This window comes from Motacilla alba, chromosome 1 (assembly GCF_015832195.1).
Source record: "Motacilla alba alba isolate MOTALB_02 chromosome 1, Motacilla_alba_V1.0_pri, whole genome shotgun sequence".
Classification (NCBI taxonomy): Eukaryota; Metazoa; Chordata; class Aves; order Passeriformes; family Motacillidae; genus Motacilla; species Motacilla alba.
In genome coordinates, this window is record NC_052016.1 from 8,302,891 (window position 1) to 8,326,817 (window position 23,927).

Here is a 23,927-nt window from a genome sequence, read left to right on the forward strand (position 1 = left end):
CAAACCCCTTTTTATCCTATAAGGAGAAAACTACTCCACCTCCTTCGTTTTCTCATTTTTCTTCGATTTCAAAATCAGAGTTACAAAAACCTACTGAAGGACAAGACTTAGTAAATAGTCAATAAAATAGTCCCGTAAATTCCATGACCTGATGATAAAGTTATACTTCCGTTTCCACAAAAAAGAAATCACACGAGATTCCTACTCACTGGGTCAAATCTTATTTAAAACACACCAAAAAACACCCAAGAAAAATAGTTAAACAAAACTTAAAAGCAACACTAACTAAAACCACACATCCAAATACAGTGTTTATCAGTCACCAATTCTAAAAATCCATTTTCTACATACATTGTTAGTGTGAGATACAAAGCTGTGTTTCGTGTCAGGTACATACAGGCAGCGTGTGTGCTTGTGATTGTGATATGTATGGAAACTGATCATGGGACAATTAAAGGATGAATTCCAAAAAAATAACTGAGGGAGTAAAGCATGAAAGAAGGCCTTTGAACTTATCCTTTGTTTGCAATTAACTTTTATAGCATCTGAAATAAAGCTTTAAAGATGTTGCTACTGGACAGGAACTTTTTGCACGTAGCTAAGCATTAAACAGCTTTGCAATAATAACCTTTTGAAGTATAATTTTAGAATATTACTTGTAGTAAGGAACTTTGAAAATATAAGTTTAGAATATATGTAAAGGAAATATGCTTATCTCAACACCTTAGCAAAACAGTAAAAAGCAGCTTGAGAAAGGAAGATGAACATCAACCCAAGGATTGATGGATTCGACCAAGGGAAGCTGGACATCACTGTTCTGAGATTTATAGTCTTTGCAATTACAAGGTGGGCCCACATCTGGAGTCTGGACCGCACCAGCTGGAAGACCTCTTTCTTCTTTCGGAAGTCGGACCCCACCATCTGGGGATACTCCTTTCTGGGGTACATCCTGAGAAAACTAACTCACAATAGTGTATAGAATTGTGACGTAAAAATTAGGAATAGAAACTGCTGAAAAAAGCTTATGTGTGCCCCTATAAATATCTGTACGCCCCAACCATCAGTGTGCAGTTGGAGGGAAAACTTCCCCCACTGTACCCAGCGCTGTTTTGCTCATACTTTACCACCTTAATTAATAAATTGATTGCTGCTTGAATATTGGCCTAGTCAAGCTTCTTATTTTTAACATTAGTAGACCTCTTAACACCTAACCTTATCCCTCACAAACTTTAAATTGTACATCAAAAAATCTAATACATAACAAACTCTTAAAATACCATTTATACATTCTTACCCAAATTACAGTTAAATGACTGTCACCCTGATTTTTAAGACTTTGCTAAGCCTTCTGATGTTTGCATTCTTGTAACAAACTTTCTCACACACAGTTCTGTAAATAACTTATGTTTTGCATTCTGTCATGGAGGAGGAGAGAATTGATGGACTCTTGGTCTGTCCAGTGTCATTGGAGAGGTGGCACTGTCACCCTCCAATCCACTGTCACTTTTGGAAAACTATAAATGTTGGAGTCAGAAAATAAAGGTCCCTCTTTTTTGTTCACCTGGAGAGCAGCAGTGTCCGTGTCGTCATTTCATGTCGTATTGCGACAAATGGCAAATTAAAATTACTAAAATCTTTACTAAAAATACTTGTGTAATATTTAGTTACAAAAAAACCAAACAAAAACCCACAAAACCACAAAGAAGTTACCTCAAAGTATCAAAAATATAATTGAATACAATCAACACAACTAAGACTCAACATAATAATACATTTAAAAAAGCAAAAAAACCAAACAGATTCATTCAAACACAAATTTACTCCTCAATATCAATTCCCACGAGAGCGACGAACCGGGTCTGTCGGCCAGTTGCTGAGGGGGTCTCGGCCTAATACCAGTGGATCGCCTGAAGCACACAAATAAGAATGGGGGCTAAGAGTTGCACCAGAAATCGAGACCCGAGCAATGCCCAACTGCTTCCATCCACTGGTCACTGCTCACCTTGGCCCACTTACCTTGACTCCACATATCCGGCTTTACTTCCTAAAAATAAAGACAAAGAACAAGGCTGTAACACAGAGCCTACGTTTACGCTTCCCCCACAAAGGCAAACGGCGACCGACTGGCCCTGAGCACCTCAGCACTGCGAGCCTTTTGCTTTATGTGGCCCAAGAGGGGCCACCTCTTGCACATCCCTGCCGCCAAAGCTAACTTACTGCCACACGTCCGGGGTCACCATTTATTACCGTGGGTCTTCTGGGCAGTCTGGACTTGCTGAAGGGAAGGAGAGATCTTGACTCCATTTCAGAAGGCTGGTTTATTATATTATGATATATATTACATTAAAAAAGACCACACTATAACTATACTACAAAGAACAGAGAGAAAGATTCATCAGAAGGCGAGACAGGAATAGCAAGGAATGAATAACAAAGTTCTGTGACTCCCAGAGAGTCGGAGAGCTGCTGCCTCCTCGATTGGCCACCAAGTAGAAACATCCCACACTGACCAATCGAGAAAGCACCTGCTGCATTCCACAGCAGCAGATAACACTTGAAGCTGAGGCCTTCTCAGCTTCTCAGGAAAAGAAAATCCTAGCAAAGGGATTTTCACAAAATATCACAACCACACTAACTCAAAAGCCCTCCCAGCACCTCGCTTTCATCCCCCCCAGGGGAGGTCGTAGCCCTCGACTTATCTCTCGGACCGCCGGGAATGAGAATCCACGTCGGGCGCGAAGGAAGGCCGCCTTTCCTGCTGGCAATTTCCCGCAGGCACCGGGCTGTGGTCCCTTGGTCAGCTACAATCAGGAACACCAAACATCACTGCACGATCTCAAATGCACAGCAGCCAAAACCCAACAAGTCTGCTACTCACCATTCTCCTAAAAACGCCCGGCTCCTCGGGCCGCACACTTCGGCTGCGCTCGGAGGCCGAGGCTTGCAGAGCTCTTCACAGTGGTATTGCCATGGAACCGACCCACCACCTGACGGCCTCAGTCAGGGTTGTGAGCATCTCTGGTCCTGGACTACAGGCATCTCTGGGTAGGCCAGGGTGGGAATCCTCCAGTTATCCCTGGGGGGATTACCTGTGGACCCTAACCCTCCAGTATTGCACCCTGTTTAGGCTTAACATCACAGTTACTGCGGGCACCTCTGAGGGGGTTCTGGCATTGTCCTGCATTAGAGTTGCTGTTTACAGTATGGGTTAGGGGTGGGGTGAGGGCTGGTACCCCTGTACTCTGCCTCATATCCTAATCTGTTCCCCTTATATTCACTCAGTGCTCTCTAGCCCTTGAGCTGTTCACCTCTAAAGTCTCTCTCTCTCAAGCCCACCTGCCATTTGTTCCTTTGTTCTCGGTCTCTCATTTATTGTTTCTGACCCCTGGCATCTGTCTATCATCCTCAAAACCCTGCTTCAAAACCCTGTTCGAGATGCCCCTCTGCCTCTCAGCTGCTCGGGCGGTGTTTAAGGTAAGGGCTAGGGGAGGGGTGAGGACTGGTGTAGCTATTCTCTACCTTAAATCCTAACCTGTACCCCATAATTTCGCTGTGTGCTCTCCAGCCCTTTACCCCTCTCTCTGTTCCTCAGCCTGTAGCGTGACACCCTCGAGCCCACCCGCTTAGTGCTGCCCCGCCAGCCCCGGGCGTTATCCCCACTTTTTTTTCTTTTGGTGTTGCGCTCCTCTGAGTGCTGTGATGGCAACCAGCTCTCCTGCTCACCGTCGCTGCAATGGTCAAACATGGGGCCGGGAACAGCCATATACACATATGTGTGTGTATATATATATATCTATAGATATATATCTACGTCTATCTATAGATGTAGCTATCTTGTCGGGAGGGGCGTGGCCTGCTGACGTATTACACGGCATCGAGGGGCGGGGTGACTTGGGGCGGGGCGATGACGCAACGGGGGGCTGGGCAATGTCACCATAAGAAGACGCGCGGGGACAGGGCGAAGTGAGGCGCCCGCGGGGCCTTCGGATACGTGAATGGGTGGTGCTTTGCTGGGGGAGGCAGCGACGGGAGCAGAGTTCTCAGGAGCCTCGAAACAAATCCTCCTGCCTGACGAAACCCCGGCCCCAGCACGGTCTGCACCCAAAGCCTGGTGACGAACACTGCCTTGGCGACCGGATGGGACCACGGCAAAAGAGCTACACAGCTGTGGGGGGAAACAAATAAAACCCCATCAGGGCCGGGGAGCGCGGGGGCTGCAGGGACGATGGAGCGGGAGCTGCGGGCGGTATCCGCAGGGCTGCGGTTCCGCCCCTGCCCACCGCCGTGTCCGCCCTGCAGCGCTGAACGCGGGGGTCGCTCTCTTCGGCCGCCCTGTTCCTGCCGTGCCAGCGGCGGCTGTGCCAGGAACGGGGAAAATCCCCTTGCCTCGGTCAGCTGTGGAGTCTGCCTCCGAAACTCCGCGCTCTTCGCTAAGGCCCTGCTGAGCCACACGAGCGGCCGGGGGTAGTGGGCTTGTCCCGCTAGAGAAGAGATTGAGCTGAGAACTCTTTAGGGGTCTTTATCTTCCTCCCCAGGGCTTGCTCTGATCTCTGTGAGCAGTGATGGGACCCAGGGAACGGCTGGAGCTCTGCCAAGGGAGGGTTAGGCTGCCTATCGGAGAAAGTTCTTCCCCCAGAGGGTACTGGGCACTGCCCAGGCTCCTCAGGGCATCGGCATGGCTCCGAGGGTGCCAGAGTTCCAGGAGCGTTCGGACAGCGCTCCAGGGATGCACGGGGTGGGATTGTTGGCGTGTCTGTGCAGGGACAGGGGTTGGATGCGATGATCTTTGCGGGTCCCTTCCAACTCGGGCTATTACACGGCTCCATTCCATGACTGCAGTTAGCAAGACGCCGGCTTCAGACGGCTCCCACCGGAGCCGAGGCGCTGTGAGTATCGCAGCCTTTGCCCAGCGCGGTGACTCGGTGGCGGCTCCGTCAGCACGGCTGTTCCTGAGCCTGTCCCTTGGCTTCTGCTCCTCTCAATAATCCCGCAGCGGAGCTCGGGCCTGCCTACGCTCAACACGCGGCTCGGTTTGTTTAAGCCACAGCTCCGTCCCACCTCGGCCCAGCGCCCGCCCCCCGGCACCTCCCCTCCGGGGCGGGCGGCGCAGTGCGGAAGGACGCGGGGCCGGGAGGAAGCGGATCCCGCCGGCTCCGCGGCACCGGGCGGGGCGGCCGGACGGTGAGCGCGGCGGTACCGGGGCCGGCCGGGGCTCCTGCGGGCTCGGGCGGCGGGCGGGACGGGCGGGCGCCGCCAGGCGTATCCGTGCGCTGTGCGGGAATGTGGCGGCCCGGCGGGGCGAGCCCCGCGGCTTGGCCGAGCCCTGAGCCCGCAGGGCGCGGCGGGGTCGGGGAGAGGCCGGAGCGGGCCGTGCGTGCTGCTCCGGAGGGCAGCGAGCTGCCGGCAACGGAGGGCGGAAGGCCCCGCTCCGGAATGAGAAATCCTCCTTCGCTGCCTTTTCCCGATCCTTAGCGCGAAAAATTGGGCTGCTCTCGCATTTGTTTATGGTTTGCTGCAGTGTGAGAGTTCTGTGGGGTTTTTTTAGGATCTCAGTCGTGTGTTGCTGGCGGGCAGCGTCACCAGTACGACACTGCGATGTTTCAGCCGCCGCAGGGCAGGGTTTAAATCCAAATCAAACGCTGCTTTCGTTTAAAAAAAAGGGGGTGAAAAAAAGCCAAAAATAGGTTGACATTTTTGTACTGTCCTTTAAAATGTCTTGACGGCTTCAGATCGTAAAATATACTGTCCTTTTGTACAAGGGCAGAATTAGTAAAATAGATCTAGAAATTGAAGGCTCCCCCTCTGCTTTTGGCACTAGTTTACAATTACGGTGGTTGCTACTCTTCCATATTGCTGGTAACTGGAAAACATTTTGTTTTTAAGAAGAAATCCTGTTCATCAAGTTTTGGGAAAGAAATTTAAACTAAAATAGAGTAGGATTAGATTTAGGTATGTTTCCTGAGAAGATGTTGAGGCCCTGGCACAGGGTGCCCAGAGAAGCTGTGGTTGCTCCATCCCTGGAAGTATCCAAGGCCAGGTTGGCCAGGGCTTGGATTAACCTGGGATGCTGGAATGTGTCTCTGCCCATGGCAGGGGTGTGGAACTGGATGAACTTTAAGGTCCCTTTCAACACAAACCAGTGTGAGATTCTGTAAAATTCTAGTTGTCTCAAAGAAGCTTTTAAATAAATCCAGATTTTGAAAGGTGTTTCTCTGTGTAGTTCTGGTTTTGAAACACTCTTATCCCATCTTTAGGTAATCCCTGTATTTTTTTTTTTAGACATAGATAAACTAAGTCTCATGAGGTAGAATGAGGGAGCAGGGGATTTTGTTGTTAGTTTTTGTTAAACAGGTGAAATCCCTAAGAAAGGCCGTGGGTCACACCAGCTTTGCAGGAGGTGTCTGGAAGCACAGGGAGGTTTCACTAACATCATCTTGTGTTGGACAGGGCTGCCTGTGTTTGAGGCAAAATGGCTTTCAGCAAAGGATACCGAGTCTATCACAAGTTGGATCCACTTCCCTTCAGTGTGATCGTGGAAACCAGGAACAGAGAAGAATGTCTCATGTTTGAGTCCGGAGCTGTGGCTGTCCTCTGTGAGTCCATCTGTTTTGGTAACTGCTGCGTTAGAAAGGTGGCAGACTTGACATTGTTTGAGCCATTTTACTTGAGGAATGGAAAGAAGCAACTGTTCTGTTTTTCTCCTTGCTAATGGAGAGGCTTCTGGTAGACATTTTCTTCATCTGTTGAGAGAGAATTTTGCACATTTAATTACTTTAATTTCTTTATACAGCTATGTTTTCATGTCCACTAAATTTTCTTATAATTGCCTCCAACGTCACCTTGTTTCTTGGGTTCTGAACAGCCCTATTTTGAGCATGTGATAACTCATTGATGAGCTAATTCTGCTATTCATAGCAATAAATTCCGTATTCTTAAGTGTTATACCATAATTTGGTTTTATCTCATTTTGTGTGATTTTTGATAGCTTTTTTTCTTTAGCTTTATGTTGTCCCTGTATTTTTAACCTCCCTCAAAACTCGGTATTGCTTTGTCTTGTAATAAAATGAGTAATATTTGGAGCAAGATGTCTTGCATTGCAAAGTTATTTTTACATGTTTTAAGTGAAAAATGCATGAGATATTTCCCTAAATTTTTGCCCCCCTCTTTTTTTTTTTGTTTTGGTGGAGGACACTAAAATGAGAAGTGCAGAAGAGAACCAGAAGGCCTATACGTAAACTTTTAAAATTATAAAATATGTTTGTGTTCTTTAGGAAGTTAAAGCACCTGGTTGCACAGCATTTCTGAGCTTGATTTTGCTCTTCTGTAGAAAGCTTTCATTCCATGGATGTAGTTTTCTCCTCAGCCAGCACCTGTTAGAGGCCAGGCAATGACTGACATGGTTGCTGCAGCTGTATGATGGTGCAGGTGAACAGTGGGTGCTTTTCTCCTATTTTTAAAATTCTGCTTGGGTTTTTTTTTTCTTTGTGGTACAGTTTCTTCTTACTATGTATTTAAGTAATCTCCTTGACTTTGGTAGCAGTATCTGTAACACACTGTGGTGTGGATTGGGAGTAAGTGTCTAGTCATAAAGGTAGCAAACAGGTTCAGTGCAAGCCATAAAGTGTTTTGAAGATTTTTGGAACAGATTGTTGTAGCCTGTGTTTAGTAATTATGGAACATGCTTGAGCTACCTAAGGGCTAACAGATGAAAAATTATTTATTCCTGAAGGTTATGCTCAAAAACGGCAGTAAGTCACTTCTCTTGCTGGGATACACTGCAGGCAGCTGGATAAACGTCCTTTCCTAAAAATTAAAACCATGTCAAAGTTCTTGCCCACTTCCCAACCTTGTTACCTAGCAGAAGAAGCCAGACCTGAAGAAGTTTGGAAGCCTCTCTCTTCTTGCGTTCTGTACTTAGTGATAGCTCATTATTAATCTGCAAAGCACTGTCCTTGGAATTCTAATTGGTAGGTTATATCATAGCAAATGGTCATACTCAGCTGGAAGTAGTTACTGAGTATTGTTTTCAGTAAGCTTAACCAGGAAACTGGTTACTCTTTTTCTGTCTGGTACATGGGCATAGTTTTCCCCTGGATATTTAGCAGTGGTATTTTTCTTTAATTCCCTCTCTTTTATTTCCACAATTCCCTGAATTCCTTAGGTGCTGATACTTTTCTTAATGGTTGGGAGATCACAATCTTAAACTGACAGCAGAAAAGGCCCAGGAGTGCCCTAGCTCAGGTTTCTTTCTTCTCTTTTTCTGCTTGCTGTTCCCATCTGGTATCTGTTTTTTTAAATGCATCTCTAAAGGAGTGCAATTATTAGTACTCAGGAAGATTTGTCAAGTGTTACTTCTCTATCCTGCTGGTCATGTCACAGAATCCAGCCAGAAGATTCCAGTCTGTAGCTGTACAAACTTACAGGTATTTGTAAAAATAATAGACAAAGTTAATGCAATACTACTGTTCCTTGGGGAGGATTTCCCATGTTTGTAAAATCTGTGTGAATAGATAGAAAAATGGTCAGATCAAGGGTGTATCAATTCAAATCCAGAACAGCATCACTTTAAACTGTCAAAAACTTCTGGGTTTTGATGATGGTGCTACCACTTTTTAGACTACAAAAATTAGCAATACTGACCTCAAAACTGTTAGACATTTTCCCAAATATTTTAATGAATAATGGAGTTGAAGTAACATGTTTAGCCTTATACCTGATCATAGTTCTTACCTGTATGTAGAGTGGATAATACATGCCCAGCCTAGTGAAATACATTTGAGCATTACATCTGATTCATGTGGCTCAGTTCTGAGAGCCTTAGTGAACTGCACCTCCTGGAATATCCACGTACAGAAATTTGGCTTTGAAATGGGCTAAGAGAACGGAATGGAAGCTTACTGATCTCTTCAGTGTCATCTTAAAGGAAGCACATCTGTCATTTTGCTGAGGGAAGGATAACTGCGTTAACCTTGCTCTCCGTGCCCTCGGTGAGGCTCTGCGAGATGATTCAGAGGATTCAGTTCAGCCTCGGTAGGAAATGCTGCATGGCTCAGGTGGTGGGTGATTTTCAGTGTGTGTGCCATGTGCTGTTCCAGTCAGCCAGGTCGGAGGGAAGCAGGGAAGAGGGTCGAAGGGATAGTTCAGAGGTGGTGGTTGTGTAACCCTCAGTCTGAACGTGGGAGCAGCCCAGGCCATGCTTCTCCTGGAGGTATTCTGTGTGGATTAACTAATGGTGCTGTGACTGAAACACCTGAGCCATACTTTGCTTTCCTTTGTGCATTTAGCACCTCTTTGGTCAGCACGGTCCCGGTATTGGGTTATTGGGAGTATGTGGGATCCTTCTCAAAGCCTGGTGAGAGCACCTGGGTTTAAATGTCAGCAGCTTCCCTGCTGATTTGTTTGCAATTTAGTGGGAGGTTGTCATAGATCTATTTTTCTTGCTTTCCATGTGAAATGGGCAGTGTGTTTATTCTTTGAAATAGGGCTCTGAGATGTCTTAACTGGAAAGGTTTCCCTGACTGGGCAGGAGTGTGTTCTCTCTCCCTCTTCCTGCTGGTGAGTCATCCCAAATGAGTGGTAAGCTGTCTTTGCTCCTGCCGCCTGCCACGGAGAACATTCTGTCTGGGAAAACACAGAGCCGTGAGCGTCACACGTGTCCTTGGACTTCAGTGTCACAGCAAAGCTGAGGAGAGGGCAGGTGTGAGCAGGAGGAGGCACAGGGCCCGCCTGGGCTCTCTGGAGCTGAAGTGAGAGCTGCAGTCACCCGTGTGCAGCGGGCACCCTGACAGCTGTTCACTGCCATGGGTAGCAGTGCTGCTCAGACCACTTCTTAGTAAGGAAATTCTTCCACGCAGTTCAACCAAGGCGGTCTCAACAGGCCTTGAAAAGCAATTTGGCAGGGTTTTCTCACCCCAGCATCCTGAGCTGAGCCAGTACCAGGGGTGTGTCAAAAAAAAAGGTATCAAAAATAATAAAATAGTAATATGGCTGGTTGATTTAATAGATGAAAGTGGTGACTCTGTTCTGATTCTGATGTCACCTCTGTGGTAATTTTCAGGTGTTAGCTTTAATTTAAATACCAAAAATCTAACTGTCCTAATGTGACAAAACCCTTGAAAGCCTTAGTCTTAAAAGATCAAAACCAAATTTTGTTCATAAATTTTCCAACTTTTTTCAGATTTTTCAGATTCTAAACCTTTTAAAATGACAGTTGTGTGGAATTTGTCTCATCTAATGTAATCTGGAAGTCTTGAGTCTGAAGGAAATGCACATAATACCAGAGTTGTGGTTTTGTTCCCAGCTCAGAGTCCCATATTCTACCTGGAAACTGTAGCCACTGTCTTGAAATGTGGTGTCTCATGGCCCCCTGTGAGCACACCAAGAAGAGAACCCAGCCATAGAAAGCCTACGTGGTGACTTTCAATCTGATCCTTTCAGTTGTTAAAACTGGGAAACTGATTTCTGGATCTGGAATGAAGCAGAATACATGTTGAACTAGATTATCCTGAAAACAGGATTGTTGATGGGGTTCCCTTTCTGTAAAACTGGGAGGGGTGACATATTCCCTTCAAAAATAGAGTTGTTCACCTTTCTTGTGAGAGTCTGTGATTGAGAAGGTGTGCTTTTTACAGGTGGCATTTTAAAGTGCTGTTGCCTGTTAATCCTCAATAAATAGAGACTTGAAATTTTGTTGTTTTTCTCTTGACACTGCAAATGCGGCTTTCTGGCTTTCTCCAGAGGTACATTACAAATTGATTTGAAAATCACTTTGCAAGTGTTGTGATTTTGTGGAGTTTTTTGTTAGTTTGGTTTCGGTTTCTTGATATTGCTTAATAGTGATAATGCAAGGATAAAATCTTTGTTTTTGGAGGGCTAAAGATAGGGGTAAGTAGGACTGGTGCCTTAGGCTTCTAGAGAACAGACTTTGGCCTGTTCAGGAGTCTGAGTGAGAGTCCCTTGGGAAGAGAATGGAAAGGAGTGTGGTGAAGCTGTGTCTTCCTGATTTCATCTTGGTTTTCAGAATAGTCTGTGCTTTTCCTTGATGTTGTAACACTCCTGACCACAGGAAGTTCCTTATTGGGCACTGTCTCAAAAGCAGAAGCCTGGGGCTGGTGGGCATGGACCAGGGCAGGATGGAGGAAACGATGCCATATTTGACATTTTCCCATGTGAACTTGGGCCTTAAAAAGCAAATAGAGGTGGGAAAAGTGCGGGCAGTGTGAGAGAGAAACACTTAGATGGTCACTGTGGAAAAGCTTTGAGTTCACACTGAATTGGGTCCAATGTAAATAGAAAACATGGCATGAGATGCTTTTAGTTGGTTCATGGGCACTTTTAAGAAAATAGTAATTGACTAGCCACAGTAAGTTGCTCTCTTTTTATTTGGTTAGTTGGTTGGTTTTGCAACCCTTTGTTGCTTTATTAGCCTTTTTTGCTGGTCTGAATTTGCAAAGCCCATGTTACTTAATTTACTTTGGGCATTTACTTATTAAGGCTTAACAAGGATATCCAGCATTCTCTGCAATAGAAAAAGAGAATAAATCCATGTAAGACAGAAAAGGCATTGTTCTGACATGTCACTAAATCCCAGCAGGCACCTTTAAGAAAAATTCTGCAGGAAGTTTGAGACGAAACCTGAACTTCCCATAATAATTTCAAGTGTGGAGGAAGAACACGGCAGCTTTCTGGTTATGGAAAACTGAGTTTAGAAGAGTACATTGGTATCATTAAACCCTTTCTCAAAAACAGATTGAAGGAACCAGGGTCTGAAATTTAGAAGTTTGTTCCAGCCCAGTGGTTTTCTGGTTAAGAAAAACACAGTTTGGTGATGCTCACAAAATCTTTTTAGATTAGCTGCAGGTTCTTAACGCTCACACTGGGTGAGGACTTTAGAAATACATCCTCATGCTGCTATAAAACTAATTTTATTATATCTGTATTACAGGAATATTAGTGCAGTAAGGTAAAGAAACTTTTTGAAAATCTGCTGAATAAAACATTGAATGGGGTTGGATTTCAGGCTGTGGTTAAATAATGGTTTAATCTATTTTAAATTGTCCGATCCACAAAAGAGCTGGCGGATATTTGAACAGAGGCAGTAGGCACAGGCAGGGCTGTATTAATCTTAGGGGATGCTTGTTAGAAGAGCAATTCTAAGTAAAATAGAGGGGTTTTTTATTCTAAATAAAATAGAGATTTTATTCTAAATGACGTAGCTAATGTGAGAGAGAGCACAACAGAATGCCAGGGCAGATAGGCATTTTGATTTACTCTTCATGTCATGTCCCGAGTTTTTTAGTGTCAAAGCAAAATGGTGCTGATTGTTGGTAACCATGCAGTCTTGATCCCTGCCAATGCAGTGGCAAGGCTGGAATTGTTGACGTTGCCCTTGCGGTGCAGTCCTGGTCATGAGCAGAAGCTCAGGAGGGGTGGGATCCTGCTGCTCTGCAGCCAGGCTGGTGGGCCTGGCTGTTAAAGTGCTGGTGAAAGGGCTGAAATATACACTTAACTCCCAGGAGAGCAATGGCAGATATACTTTAATTTCTTCTAAAATATGACAGGGTTGTTTTGTGGGGTTTTTTTCAAAACTGTTTGTGAAAATTGTGTCTTCCTAATTCATTAAGACATGGCTTTTAAATACCAGTTTTTGTGGACCTGCAAGAGTTTTGATCTGCTTGGAACATATCTAAGATAGTTAAAATGGACTTGTGGTAGTCTTGTTCAGAGATAATACTGCCACGTGATGGTTTTATTCTTGGAGAAAAAGGGTATTTTTTTTTCCATGAAAAAAGAAACATTAAGCACTAATTGTAATTACAGGAGAGCATTCTCAGGCATCTTATTTGTCTGTGCTGTACATGCTTTTTATAATGAGAAATGATGTTGTTAAAAATGACAGTGTTGTCCTTTAATATCACTTGGAGTTTTGCTTTTTTATTGCTTAAAAACATAGCATGATCATAGTTTGTCACAGAATCAAACCCTCATTTTCCATTATAAAGTGCCATATGCTCATACATTTTGATTTCTTTCCAGAAGCGTCATGTAAGCAGCTGCTTTTGTAATCGCTCAGGTTTTCGGTGGCTTGTTCTTGCTGCCATAGTACTGGGGTTTTTACATCAGCAAATCTTTCATTTTCTCTCCACAGCCTCTGCAGAAAAAGACACAATCAAGAATACGTACTCCAAAGTCATGGATGCATATGGGCTCTTGGGTGTGTTAAGATTAAACCTCGGTGAGTCAAATACATAAAATTTGAATTTTTCATTTGGGGCAGAATACTGTGCTGCTCCTGTAAGACTGGATCTTTGCAACAGGAACAGGGCTTTTTTTTTTTTTTCTCCTATTTATTTGTTTGGTTTGATTTTTTTCCTTTGCAGGGTAACTTACAAATTTGGAGCACTCCCAGAAATGAGGGAGTGGACAAAAATAACTTCTGTTTTTGCAATTGCTGTTCTTTGCAGAGTAGTTCCTCCTTCTCTAGAGCTTGGGAATGTGTTCTTGGCATTGGCTCTTTTTGTATGTTTTTCAGGCAAACTGGGGTGGGCTTGTGAGCTTTAGCCCATGAATGAATCAGCATCTGCTCTGCTGAGATCCATTCTCTTCCCTGTGCCCTTTCTTGTTTTGCAGGAGACACACTGTTACATTATCTGGTTCTAGTAACGGGATGCATGTCTGTGGGGAAGATCCAGGACTCTGAAGTTTTCCGGGTTACTTCCACCGAGTTTGTGTCACTGCGACTTGACCCCACGGACGAGGATCGCATTTCGGAAGTGCGCAAAGTGTTGAACTCTGGGAACTTTTATTTCGCCTGGTCTGCGACTGGTGTCAGCTTAGACCTGAGTCTCAGTGCTCACCGCAGCATGCAGGAGCACACCACTGACAATAGGTTCTTCTGGTGAGTTCAGAATAATGAATTCTGCTACAAACTAATGCCTGGCAAGTTTTTATCCTTGTCTTTCCCCGCTCTTTCTCCCACAAACCTTGAGATGGAATAGCATTACTCAAACTCCAAGGGCAGAAGTATATTACTAATGACAGGATGTTTTTGTGACCGCTTGGAAGTTTCTTAATTGGAAGACACAGATTTTTCACTGCTTATATTGTATTTTCTTCTGAACATCTCCTCTGATGTTGTGTTTCAGTTTTAGTGCCTCTTAATTCTTCATCAATTGTGTCAGTTTTTAAAATGGGTGTGGTTATGAAACTTCAAAGAAAAAAATTACTGTTTTTTAGAATGTTCTGGATTCCAAAATGGTGTTTATAGATATGTTCCAAGGGGATTTCCAACATATGAAAGCACTTTGAAAGTTTTGTTACTCAAAAAACTGTGATATTGCAGGTTTTGTTGAGACAGCTGGTAGGCTCTGCTACAAAGGGCACTTTGCTTGGCTGCTGCACTCACTATCATTTTACTGGATGTTTTTTGAGTAGAGTATAGTTTTCACACCAAGAGTTTTTGGTGAGAGGAATACTGCTCTTTCTGTCAATCAGCAGCTGAAATAATGCCGGTAATGCACACTGACATGTCAGAAATTCTGTTCCCTTCAGCTTTTGTTAAAAATGCTCTGTGTGTCCAGGGGTCTTGGTAGGGTGCTGAAGACTTGGCTTTACACTGTTAGAACAGGTGAAAAGCTACATCCATTCCCCTCTTCTGGCCAAAATACACCCAACCAGCTCCAGCATATGAGCCAATGTCTCTCTAGTCTTAGCTGCTATTTTGGTCAGATAGGGGAATCTGATCAGAGTGAAATGTAAGAAAAATTATTAAGGTGGGAAATAAGCTCAGGTCTTCAGAAACATTATTTCCTTGATGTAGCTTTACAGGGGTTGTAGAAACCTTGCTGTTTGTCTGTGCATCTGTAGAAAGACTTGGCTCTCCATTGATCATTCCAGTACCTCAGGGCTTGAGAAAGGGTGCCTGTTGACCCTGTCCAAATAAGCTGGGCTGATTCTGACCCCTGTTGTAAAACTTTAGCAGTTACTCTGTTCTCTGGTTTTTCTTGTAAGGACCAATCCTCCCAGGAGGTAGGTGGAATGTCCAGAATCCAAGATCTAGGAATGTCCAGAATCCAAGATCTAGGAATGTCCAGAATCCAAGATCTAGAAATGTAACTTCTGAAAGTCAAGAATGGGAAGTATTCTGCATATGCACTTCACTGAGCTTGCTGGGGATTTTCTGTGCCAAACATCTAGGCTCAGAGTGCCCAGGGAAAGAATATTGTTTGCTTCCGGTGTCCTATTGTAATGCACCCGTATATTTAGGTTTAGGATGAAAAGGCTAAAATCAAAGAGCTTCCACTGTTACAATGAACATGCTGTTTGCAATTCCAGTAGAGAATTCCAGAAAAGATGTCTGTCACAACCAGACATCTTCCTGGAGTTAGCTTTTCTTTGCTGTGCAGAAAACTTTGCTCCCTTTTTATACTAGTGACTATTTCCAAAGAAGATCAAAAGCCACTCGCTAGAGTGAGGCAAACAAAAAATTTCACAAAACCAGGACTTTAGTCTTTCTTACTTAATACAGCATTGATTAGTGCTGGTAAATGCACAGGTACATTCAAACTGTGGATCTTCCTTTCATGTGAGCAGTAACTGCTATTAGGGAATCATATATGCAGTACATAAAGTACCAGCACTTAGCCCTGAAATTGGTGTTTAAAGGCATTTGAGAGCTAATTGGCTGGGAGTGTATTCCTGGAAGCCTGTCTGGTGACCAGGTTAGGGTTAGGCGGCATATAATGATGGCATATAATGTGAGTATATTGATAAGAATTTCTGTTCTGGCTTTATTTTGTGGTGGTGTGAGATTCAATGGTGTTTTACACACTACAAAAAAAGTAACCCCATCCTGTTATGCTTCCCTGGAGTCTGTAATCTCTGGCTTCTCAAAACAAGGCTGAGCAGAGAAGTATAAACAACTTGGAGTGTTGTTTTTTTTTGATGGGTGACAAGCAAGGGCTATAAGGGTTATTATTTTAAGGTCATGGAAATTCATAGCTTCACCCCATCTTCTTATTGTGCTATTTGCTATTTCAGGGAGATTTAAGTGAAAGTTATATCACAAAACTATAGCATGCCTATTTTCCTGGTCTTATTTGTGTTAGTGGGTGTGAAATGTAAGGAGTTAGTAGTTAGCTTAAGAGTTTGAGCTGAATTGTAATTCCTTCTGGTTGTTTGATGGTTGTTTTCTCCCTGACAGGAACCAGTCACTGCATTTACATCTGAAGCACTATGGGGTGAACTGTGATGACTGGTTGTTACGACTCATGTGTGGAGGAGTGGAGATCAGGACAATTTATGCAGCTCACAAGCAGGCGAAGGCTTGTCTCATTTCACGACTAAGCTGCGAACGGGCTGGCACCCGATTTAACGTCCGGGGAACAAATGATGATGGTCACGTTGCCAATTTTGTTGAAACAGAGCAGGTATGTTATGCTCCAGTGCCCGTAGCTTGGCTGACAAGCCAATGTAAGCCCCCGTGTGATGAGATTTTTGCTCTAGATCAATTGAATCACAAGTCAAGTCTGCCACCAGCAGATATTGGAATAGTTTCTCTGATGCTAAATTAGGAAGCTAAGTAGGTTATGCAATTTGATGATCTTGGTTTTTAGTGTGGCTTATGGTCAGGGCATGCCTGGGTCTGAATTGCAGTAGCTTAAGAAGGTGCTGAACTCCTGTGGGTGGCTGTGCTTCCCCTGAGCCCCTTGAGCTGCATGGCAGCATGTGCCACTTCTGGCCTGAGTTAATCTAAAGTAAAAGAAACGGGCAAAAGGGATTTTTGGTGAATACCAAAGCACTGGTGCCTTGTGGCTCAGGAAAGATAACAGTGTTCCACTTAGCACAGCTCCTCTGAAAGGCAGCTTGTAGAGCCACTGTCGTTCTTTTGCCTTGGATTTTCATGGCTCTGCCCTCATTACACAGAAATGTGGGAACCTGCTAAATCCTTCTTTGCTGGCTTTCCTTGGCTCACTTTCCATGGTAGCCTATTCCCAAGGGGTTGTTCCTGCAGCTGTGTCCGTGCTCCTGGGTTTCTTTGGCAGCCTCACTGACTCCTTCCAGAACCCAGGTGACTGAAGGAGGGCTTCATGCAGGAAGGGCTCTGCTTGTACACCTCCAGTGTCAGGAGTTTAGTCAGAACACTCCTGTTACACTTTTCTCTGCCTGATTTTCCTAGTGTGCCAGCATCGCTGAATGGCTGTGGTGTGTTATTCCACTTCAGTTTTCGTTTCCTGGATACTTCATGGACCATGATATGTTGGTTTGTGATGCAGAAAATATGTGCAAGGGTTCTGAGTAGGCTGCAGGGTGATTTTCTGTGCATTGGTGTTCATTTTAACTGTTCCTGCAGGAAAGTCTTACCAAGTTGTTTAAAACATCTTACTCCTAGCGCAGAAGTAACTCAAACCCAAATAATAAATGCTGTATTTCCTTACACATTGTGAATTGTGATTGTGCAAAGGAGCATGAGAGTGACGGAACTTTTTGTAGGAGTTGTTCACAGTCTTGGAAACAATATTTTAGTTTGTAATGTGGAATATGTAATACGTAAATATATTTTATTTGCTCCATGTTTAGTTAAGGCTAAGAATTCTAAAATCTTACCCTGTGATCACTATTAATACTATGCTTTACTTTCCTTAACAGGTGATATATTTGGATGACTCTGTGTCATCTTTCATACAGATTCGAGGATCTGTTCCATTATTTTGGGAACAGCCAGGACTGCAGGTAAGCAGGAGATAGATTTAATTACACAGGTAATTCTTACACATGTCCTTTCAAACATCATCTGCTAGCCTTTGGGCTCTTCTTCACAGTTGCCTGTGAGGATTTGGTGATCCTTTGGGAGCCTGTTGGTGCTATTGTGGCTCACCAAGCCTGCTTCTCTCAAGTCTAAAAGTTGCTTTGCACATGACTTGAATGTCCATTCTTTTTTCCATGTCTCCTTTTTGAAGTTCTTTTTCCTCTTTTAAATGGATTGTCTGAGGGCATCCAAAGGGGCTGTCTTCTTCTGAATTGCTCTTGAGGAGAAGTCTTTTCAAGAAGTCAATAAGGATCAAGAGTTACTGTAATAGAATTTCATCACAGTTTTCTTGAAAGAGGGACTGATTCAGCTCCTGCTACTGCGACAGATTTTTTACAGGAAAGGTTAAAAAAATTTTGTGCCTTACATGGGTTCTAGGTTCTTCAAACATACCAGCATTTTGCAGTAGAACTGCTGAAACATTCACATGCATTTTACTCAAAACAAGACAATTTAATGTACTCTTGGTGTTGTAGGTGGGATCCCATCGTGTCAGGATGTCAAGGGGTTTTGAGGCGAATGCACCAGCTTTTGACAGGTAAAAAACATCTAAAATATTTGCTAATGCACTAAAAACCTCTTAAGTTCTGCTGCGTCACAGAGATGGGATATGTTATTCCGAATGGGAGGCTTTGTCTGTACAAATGTGGAATTCAGTAAAGCTGGGAACTTCCTGGGGATTGCTTATGCCTTTCAATGCTTTGTTGGAAAGTGTGAATAAAATTTTTATTGGATACTTTGCAGCTTCTCAGTGTAGCAGGTGTTGCTGTTAATTTTTTGTGTGCCAGAAAATGACTGTGGATTTTTTTCTTCTGTTAACAGGCATTTCCAAACTCTTAAAAATTTATATGGCAAGCAAATTATTGTAAATTTACTTGGGGCAAAAGAAGGGGAGCACATGCTCAGCAAAGCCTTCCAGGTGAGTATGACAGTTCTTTCACTGTGCATATCCTTGGAATTTGCTTGTTTGCAATGAAGCTTTTACAGAGCCTTTGGAAACCAAACCCCCAGGTATGCTGTGCTCTGGGAGCTAAAATTGGGTTTATCAGAACAGCACTGCTGAAGATGGATGATGTGAAATGAATTGTTAAAAGCTCTCTACGTAATTCCTGTTTGATTCTGTTGAGATTGCTGTTATAACTTTCCAGTACAGTAACCAATGTAGACAATGTTGAGGGGTTTTAATTTTTAATTTTTTTTTGTATTTCATGCTTACTAGTGTCTTATTGAAAACATAAGTCTTTTTTACACTATAAAATTGATGAATGAATACATTATACTTTATGATATTTAATGCTGTAATGTTTCTTTTAAAGATATTTATTCTAAAATTAATGGGTATATCCTTTAAAATTAAAAAATATATAATTTATCAATTCAAATATGGAGCTGCTTCATGATTAGCAGGATATGTTTGTTCAGAAGATGTTAACTATAAGTGGCTGCTCTCATTAATTCCCACTGACTAGTTTAAAAGAAAACCCCGAGTTGCAGTTCATAAATACCGACTGTTTGAGGAGTTCTGTCTGAAGCCAGAGAACATGTCAGCAGCCATCTGTTACCTCCCTCTCCGTTCTCCCTCAGTATTGCAGAGATTGAGTAGCTGGGGCATTCACTGGGATATTTGCTGTACCCGGCTCTTGTGGTAGAAGACCAGAGTGCTCCCACATGTGCATCGATGCCCAGGGCTTTTCCAACAAACATTGTGAGGGCACTTAGGGATTTTTCAGGGAATGTTAGGGAAAGTTTTGCTCAAGCCACTCTCCACAGCAACCTAAATAATTTGGGTGGGGTTTTTGCTGGTAGTAGTTGAAGTGTTTACTTGATCCCCGTTGCTGACCAGCGTGTCAGTGACTGTTGGTGAAAAGGGGTTTCACTGAAACAGCCTTTTCCAAGTGAAAGCATTGGAACAGCAGAAGAGGCCGTGGGTTGCCTTGGTGACCCCTGGGGTAGTAAGGGAAAAGCCTGACTTTGTGACAAGGAAAGCAAAAATACATGTGAAATATTAATCAGTTCTGAGTGATTTGTTTCAATGGTGATAAAAGTTGTTTCATTTTTACCTAAAAGGTAATAAAACAACTTTAAAAATAGTTGTAATCTCTTGTTTAGCTCCTACTTCTGTATGTTCAGATACTGGTATATTTATACTTTTTTTTTCTGTTCACAATGCCAGAGCCATTTGAAAGCATCCGAACATTCAGCTGATATCAAAATGGTGAACTTCGACTATCATCAGATGGTTAAAGGTGGAAAGGCAGAAAAACTACACAGTGTGCTTAAACCTCAAGTCCAGAAATTCTTAGAGTGTGGATTTTTTTATTTTGATGGAAAGGAAGTGAAAAGGTTTGTGTGTACAACTTTCCTCAGATTAAATTGTGGTGCTGGGATGTGTTTCACCCCTCAGCAAGAAGATAAGAGAAAGGATATTGCCTCTGTTATTGTGGTTTTAGCGTATCCTGGGTGATCCTTAACAGCTGAAATATGAGTCACCTATTTTACTCTGGTAAGATCTTGTCTCATCCTGTGTATGCTCTAAAAATCTCTAAAGAAGATCTCTGTGAGGCTTTCAAGGGGCAAGAATTAATTTCAGGCCTTTCACCTCAGGATTTTGTGGAAATGATCAATAGTCCTTTTTCTAAGCGGGCAGCCACATGGAATTAATGTATGTTTTTCCATCTTCCTGTGTAACAGGCTGAGTACTTGATGGAACGTGCAATTTTCTGTGTGTTGTAAATGTTTGTGTTCAGGACAGTGTTTTTGACTGTGCCTGGATCCCCCATTTGAGAGGTTCCATTCTCTCAAAGCAGGATTGCGATGCACGTTTCCTGCTCTGCTCTGTACTTATTCCTGACTCCTGGAGCAATGGCTGTGCTTATCTCAGCAGGAAAAGAGAAGCAGAGATAGAAGTAGGCAACATTCCTTCTCTTTTCCCTTCCACACCCTTACTCCTTTTAACTAATGCAGAGCAAGGTGCTGAGTGAGGTTCTCCCTGAGAAAGAGTTGCTGAATGATGAGGGGATGAGCTCCAAAAAGGTTTAAAAGTGGCTTTTTTTTTTTTTTTTAATTGGGGTATTCCAATAATGCCATCACAAATCAAAATTCAACAGACTGAAAGCAAAAAAAAAAAAAGTGGTAGCTTGTGACAGCTCAAAGACTTGTGTTAATAAAAGGTTGTTATAATGCTTGTGAGTTCATGGAGTGTCTCCTTTGGGAAATGTCAGGCTTTTTGCTTTGTATTTCAAATCAAATGCAGAGATAGTAATAGCAAAACAAAAAAAAAAATCTTGAAGAAAGTTCTCCAGAACTTGCTACAGTTTGTGTAGGTCTCTAAGTAAAGGTGCTGAAACCATTCTGACTTGGGTGGGCAATGTGTGTAGTGGGAATGGCAGAAGTAAGGGATAAGTGTGTGTCCTTGGGAGAGCCATTAGAATTTTGTACTCCTAGCTGAGCAAGCAGAACATGGGTGCTGCTCAACATGATCCTTCTGAGAGCTTTCTAGCAGGAGTTACTGGGCTTTTCCCAAAGGCAATGGAGCAGTTCTGAGTGCTTTCGGGCCTCGAATATCCCTTGAGCTAAAGGGGAGAGGCTTGTCTTTGATTTTTATGAGCAAGTAGTGAGGCACTGGAACTGGCTTTATATCATAAAATCCTGTTACTTTTAGTTAAATAAAATTCAAGAACTGACTCAGTACTTTTCTTTTTCATTTTTGTTGTAGCTACAAGTTATTTCTCTCTGAGGTTTTTTTGGAAGTGTATTAGTTGAATTGTTTGAAAAGAAACCTTAATCTTGCGTGACACTTGACCAAGCAAGCAAGGAGGATTGGGAGAAACGGAAGCAGAAGGACTAATGTCATTTGCAGGAAATGCCTGAGCTGTGCTCAGTGAGCATTTGGAGCTCACCCTCTGTTGCCGCCTCTTTTATAAATGTCCTTGTGGGGCAGGAACGTCGCACTGACAATGCCCTGATTTACTGCTCTGGTTCAGATCTCCCTGTCCCCGCCTCTGCTGAAGAGATGTGTGCTAAATGAGTTATTTCAGTTGTTTTCCCTCTCCTGTTGTCCTTGGCACAGATCCCAGAGCGGCACTGTCAGGACCAACTGCCTGGACTGTCTGGATAGAACAAACAGTGTGCAGGCCTTCTTTGGCTTGGAGGTAGGACACCCACATCCAGCTGCTGCTTCTGGGGCACCTGGGCTGTAAAGGAAGCGTCACCTTCCCTAGGAAGGGTGAATGAGCTTTTCACAGGTGTATTTCTAGCGTGAGCTGTTTCTCGGTCTGACTTCCAGAGAGATCTTCAGCAGGTTTGAAAATGAAAAAATACGGAGGCTGCAGGGTCAAACCTAAAGAAATCATTATCCTTCTGTTTTCTGAATTTTATTAAAATTCTCCTCTTCAGAGGAATTTCTGTGACAACTTACAAGGCATTGGTTTTAAAACAGATGTATCTGATTCTGGAATATGTAGAGCTTGGCTGCTGCATTTGCACAAGTTTTCTGTGGCATAACAAACTCTTTTTACATTCTTGATGTGTAGAGTACTTATATGTCAAACATAGCTATCTAGCTCTGTTTTTTCCTTTCATATCCTTTTAAGAACTGCATAAATACAACTTTTTTTTAAACCAGATGTGCCAGATTTTTCAGCAATGACAATTAAAGTATGATTTCAGTTAAAGTATGAGAACTAAAAGTATACAACTAATTAATAGGAAGGGAAATGGTTAATTCTGAAGAACTGCTTACTTAAATTTAAAATTCTATTAAATGAGATATATGAATTCTTACTTTAACACAGTAAGTATTTAAAATAACAGGTACTGAACTCTAGATGACCCCCTAAAATTATAAGAGCAAGCACCCAATTTCTAAAACTTTGTGTATATTTCTTAATTTTGTTTTGCAAGTTTCCTTTTGTATCTTTTGTTGATTCCTGCCCAACCTTCAGGATTTTGCCTTTGCCATTCTGTGTCTATTATTTGAGGCTCCTTCTTTTTGCTGTCAGATACCCTAAGGTTTTAAAGATTTTTGAAAAGCTGTTGAAAATAGCTTTCGTGTTTAGTTTGGTGAACTTTAAGATGAAAACACAAATCAGCTACATAATTTTTTTTCTACCTATCTTCAAAGGAAAATGCAGTGTTGGTGCTACATTACATGTAGGATGCAGCCTTTCAAGCATGTTATGCTGATAGTTTGCTCAGAATGATATATATAAACCCAAGATTTGTGGGGTGTTATATGCATATGCTGAAAAATACCATGTGCCTTTTAAGAAATATATTTAAAGTGAGGTTATTTTTTGTTTGGTTGGTTTTGGTTTGGTTTGTTGGGGTATTTTTTGCTAATGCTGTCTTCACCTGTTACAGATGCTAACAAAACAGCTGGAGGTATTAGGATTAGCTGAGAAGCCTCAGTTAGTTACTCGCTTTCAAGAAGTTTTCCGATCCATGTGGTCAGTGAATGGTGATTCTGTCAGTAAAATTTATGCTGGAACTGGAGCCCTTGAAGGAAAAGCAAAGGTAAAGTACATCTTCTCAAATGCTTTAGCAGTGTTCAGTATGGGTTTGAATAAATTCTGCCATTACTATAGCCATGATGATATTTTCTCTTTAAAGAATGTGCTCTTTGTAATCCTAAAACAATCCCAAACAAAATCCAACCAACCACAAAAATTAACTTGAAATGGTTGGTTCTGTTGATAACCAGGTCATGTTCCTCTACATCCCTTTCTAGCCATGCTCCTGCCTCCCAGATAACACTATTCTGTATGAATGAATAAGTCTGAAATCTTCCATTTCTTTAGAACATAGTTCAGAAGAATGTATATTCAAATCAGCTTTAGTTTCTTTGAATATTTTTACTTTTCTCTCTGTACCTCTCCTGCTATTATTTCAGTTCTATTCACTATATCTCTCTTTCAAGTGTGTTTGTCGGGATGTTGTTCGTGTTTTTAATGTTTAATAGTGTTAATACTAATCTAGTGGTAGCCTGGTGGGTTTTGTTTGCATGTTTGTCCAGCTTTTTCTTCTTAGTTTTGCAGTCACTGAAAAAACCCCAAATTTTGTTTCTACCCTGCTTTTTAATGCTGTAAGATCAGTTCCATGCTCCATGACAGTGTAATGTTTC

At 42.8% G+C, this 23,927-nt stretch overlaps 1 protein-coding gene and 1 long non-coding RNA gene across 12 annotated transcripts in view; both read left to right on the forward strand.

Annotated features, from left to right (window-relative positions):
* The first annotated feature begins 209 nt into the window (after positions 1 to 209).
* Positions 210 to 1,311, forward strand: LOC119697850. Its single transcript, XR_005255960.1, has 3 exons — positions 210 to 360; positions 565 to 566; positions 1,196 to 1,311. It is a non-coding gene; the product is annotated as an uncharacterized LOC119697850 (long non-coding RNA).
* A 2,650-nt stretch (positions 1,312 to 3,961) lies between these two features.
* The window catches only part of SYNJ1 (synaptojanin 1), a 50,827-nt gene continuing 30,861 nt past the window's right edge, over positions 3,962 to 23,927 (forward strand). For all 11 annotated transcript variants that reach the window (XM_038123479.1, XM_038123844.1, XM_038124022.1 and 8 more), the window contains exons 1-11: positions 3,962 to 5,181; positions 6,448 to 6,593; positions 13,148 to 13,234; positions 13,630 to 13,897; positions 16,202 to 16,427; positions 17,647 to 17,730; positions 18,283 to 18,344; positions 18,629 to 18,725; positions 19,980 to 20,149; positions 21,876 to 21,957; positions 23,168 to 23,320. In XM_038123479.1, coding sequence (XP_037979407.1) covers positions 6,470 to 6,593; positions 13,148 to 13,234; positions 13,630 to 13,897; positions 16,202 to 16,427; positions 17,647 to 17,730; positions 18,283 to 18,344; positions 18,629 to 18,725; positions 19,980 to 20,149; positions 21,876 to 21,957; positions 23,168 to 23,320 — 1,353 coding nt within the window. In that variant the 5' untranslated portion in view covers positions 3,962 to 5,181; positions 6,448 to 6,469. The remainder of the gene's footprint in view (positions 5,182 to 6,447; positions 6,594 to 13,147; positions 13,235 to 13,629; positions 13,898 to 16,201; positions 16,428 to 17,646; positions 17,731 to 18,282; positions 18,345 to 18,628; positions 18,726 to 19,979; positions 20,150 to 21,875; positions 21,958 to 23,167; positions 23,321 to 23,927) is intronic.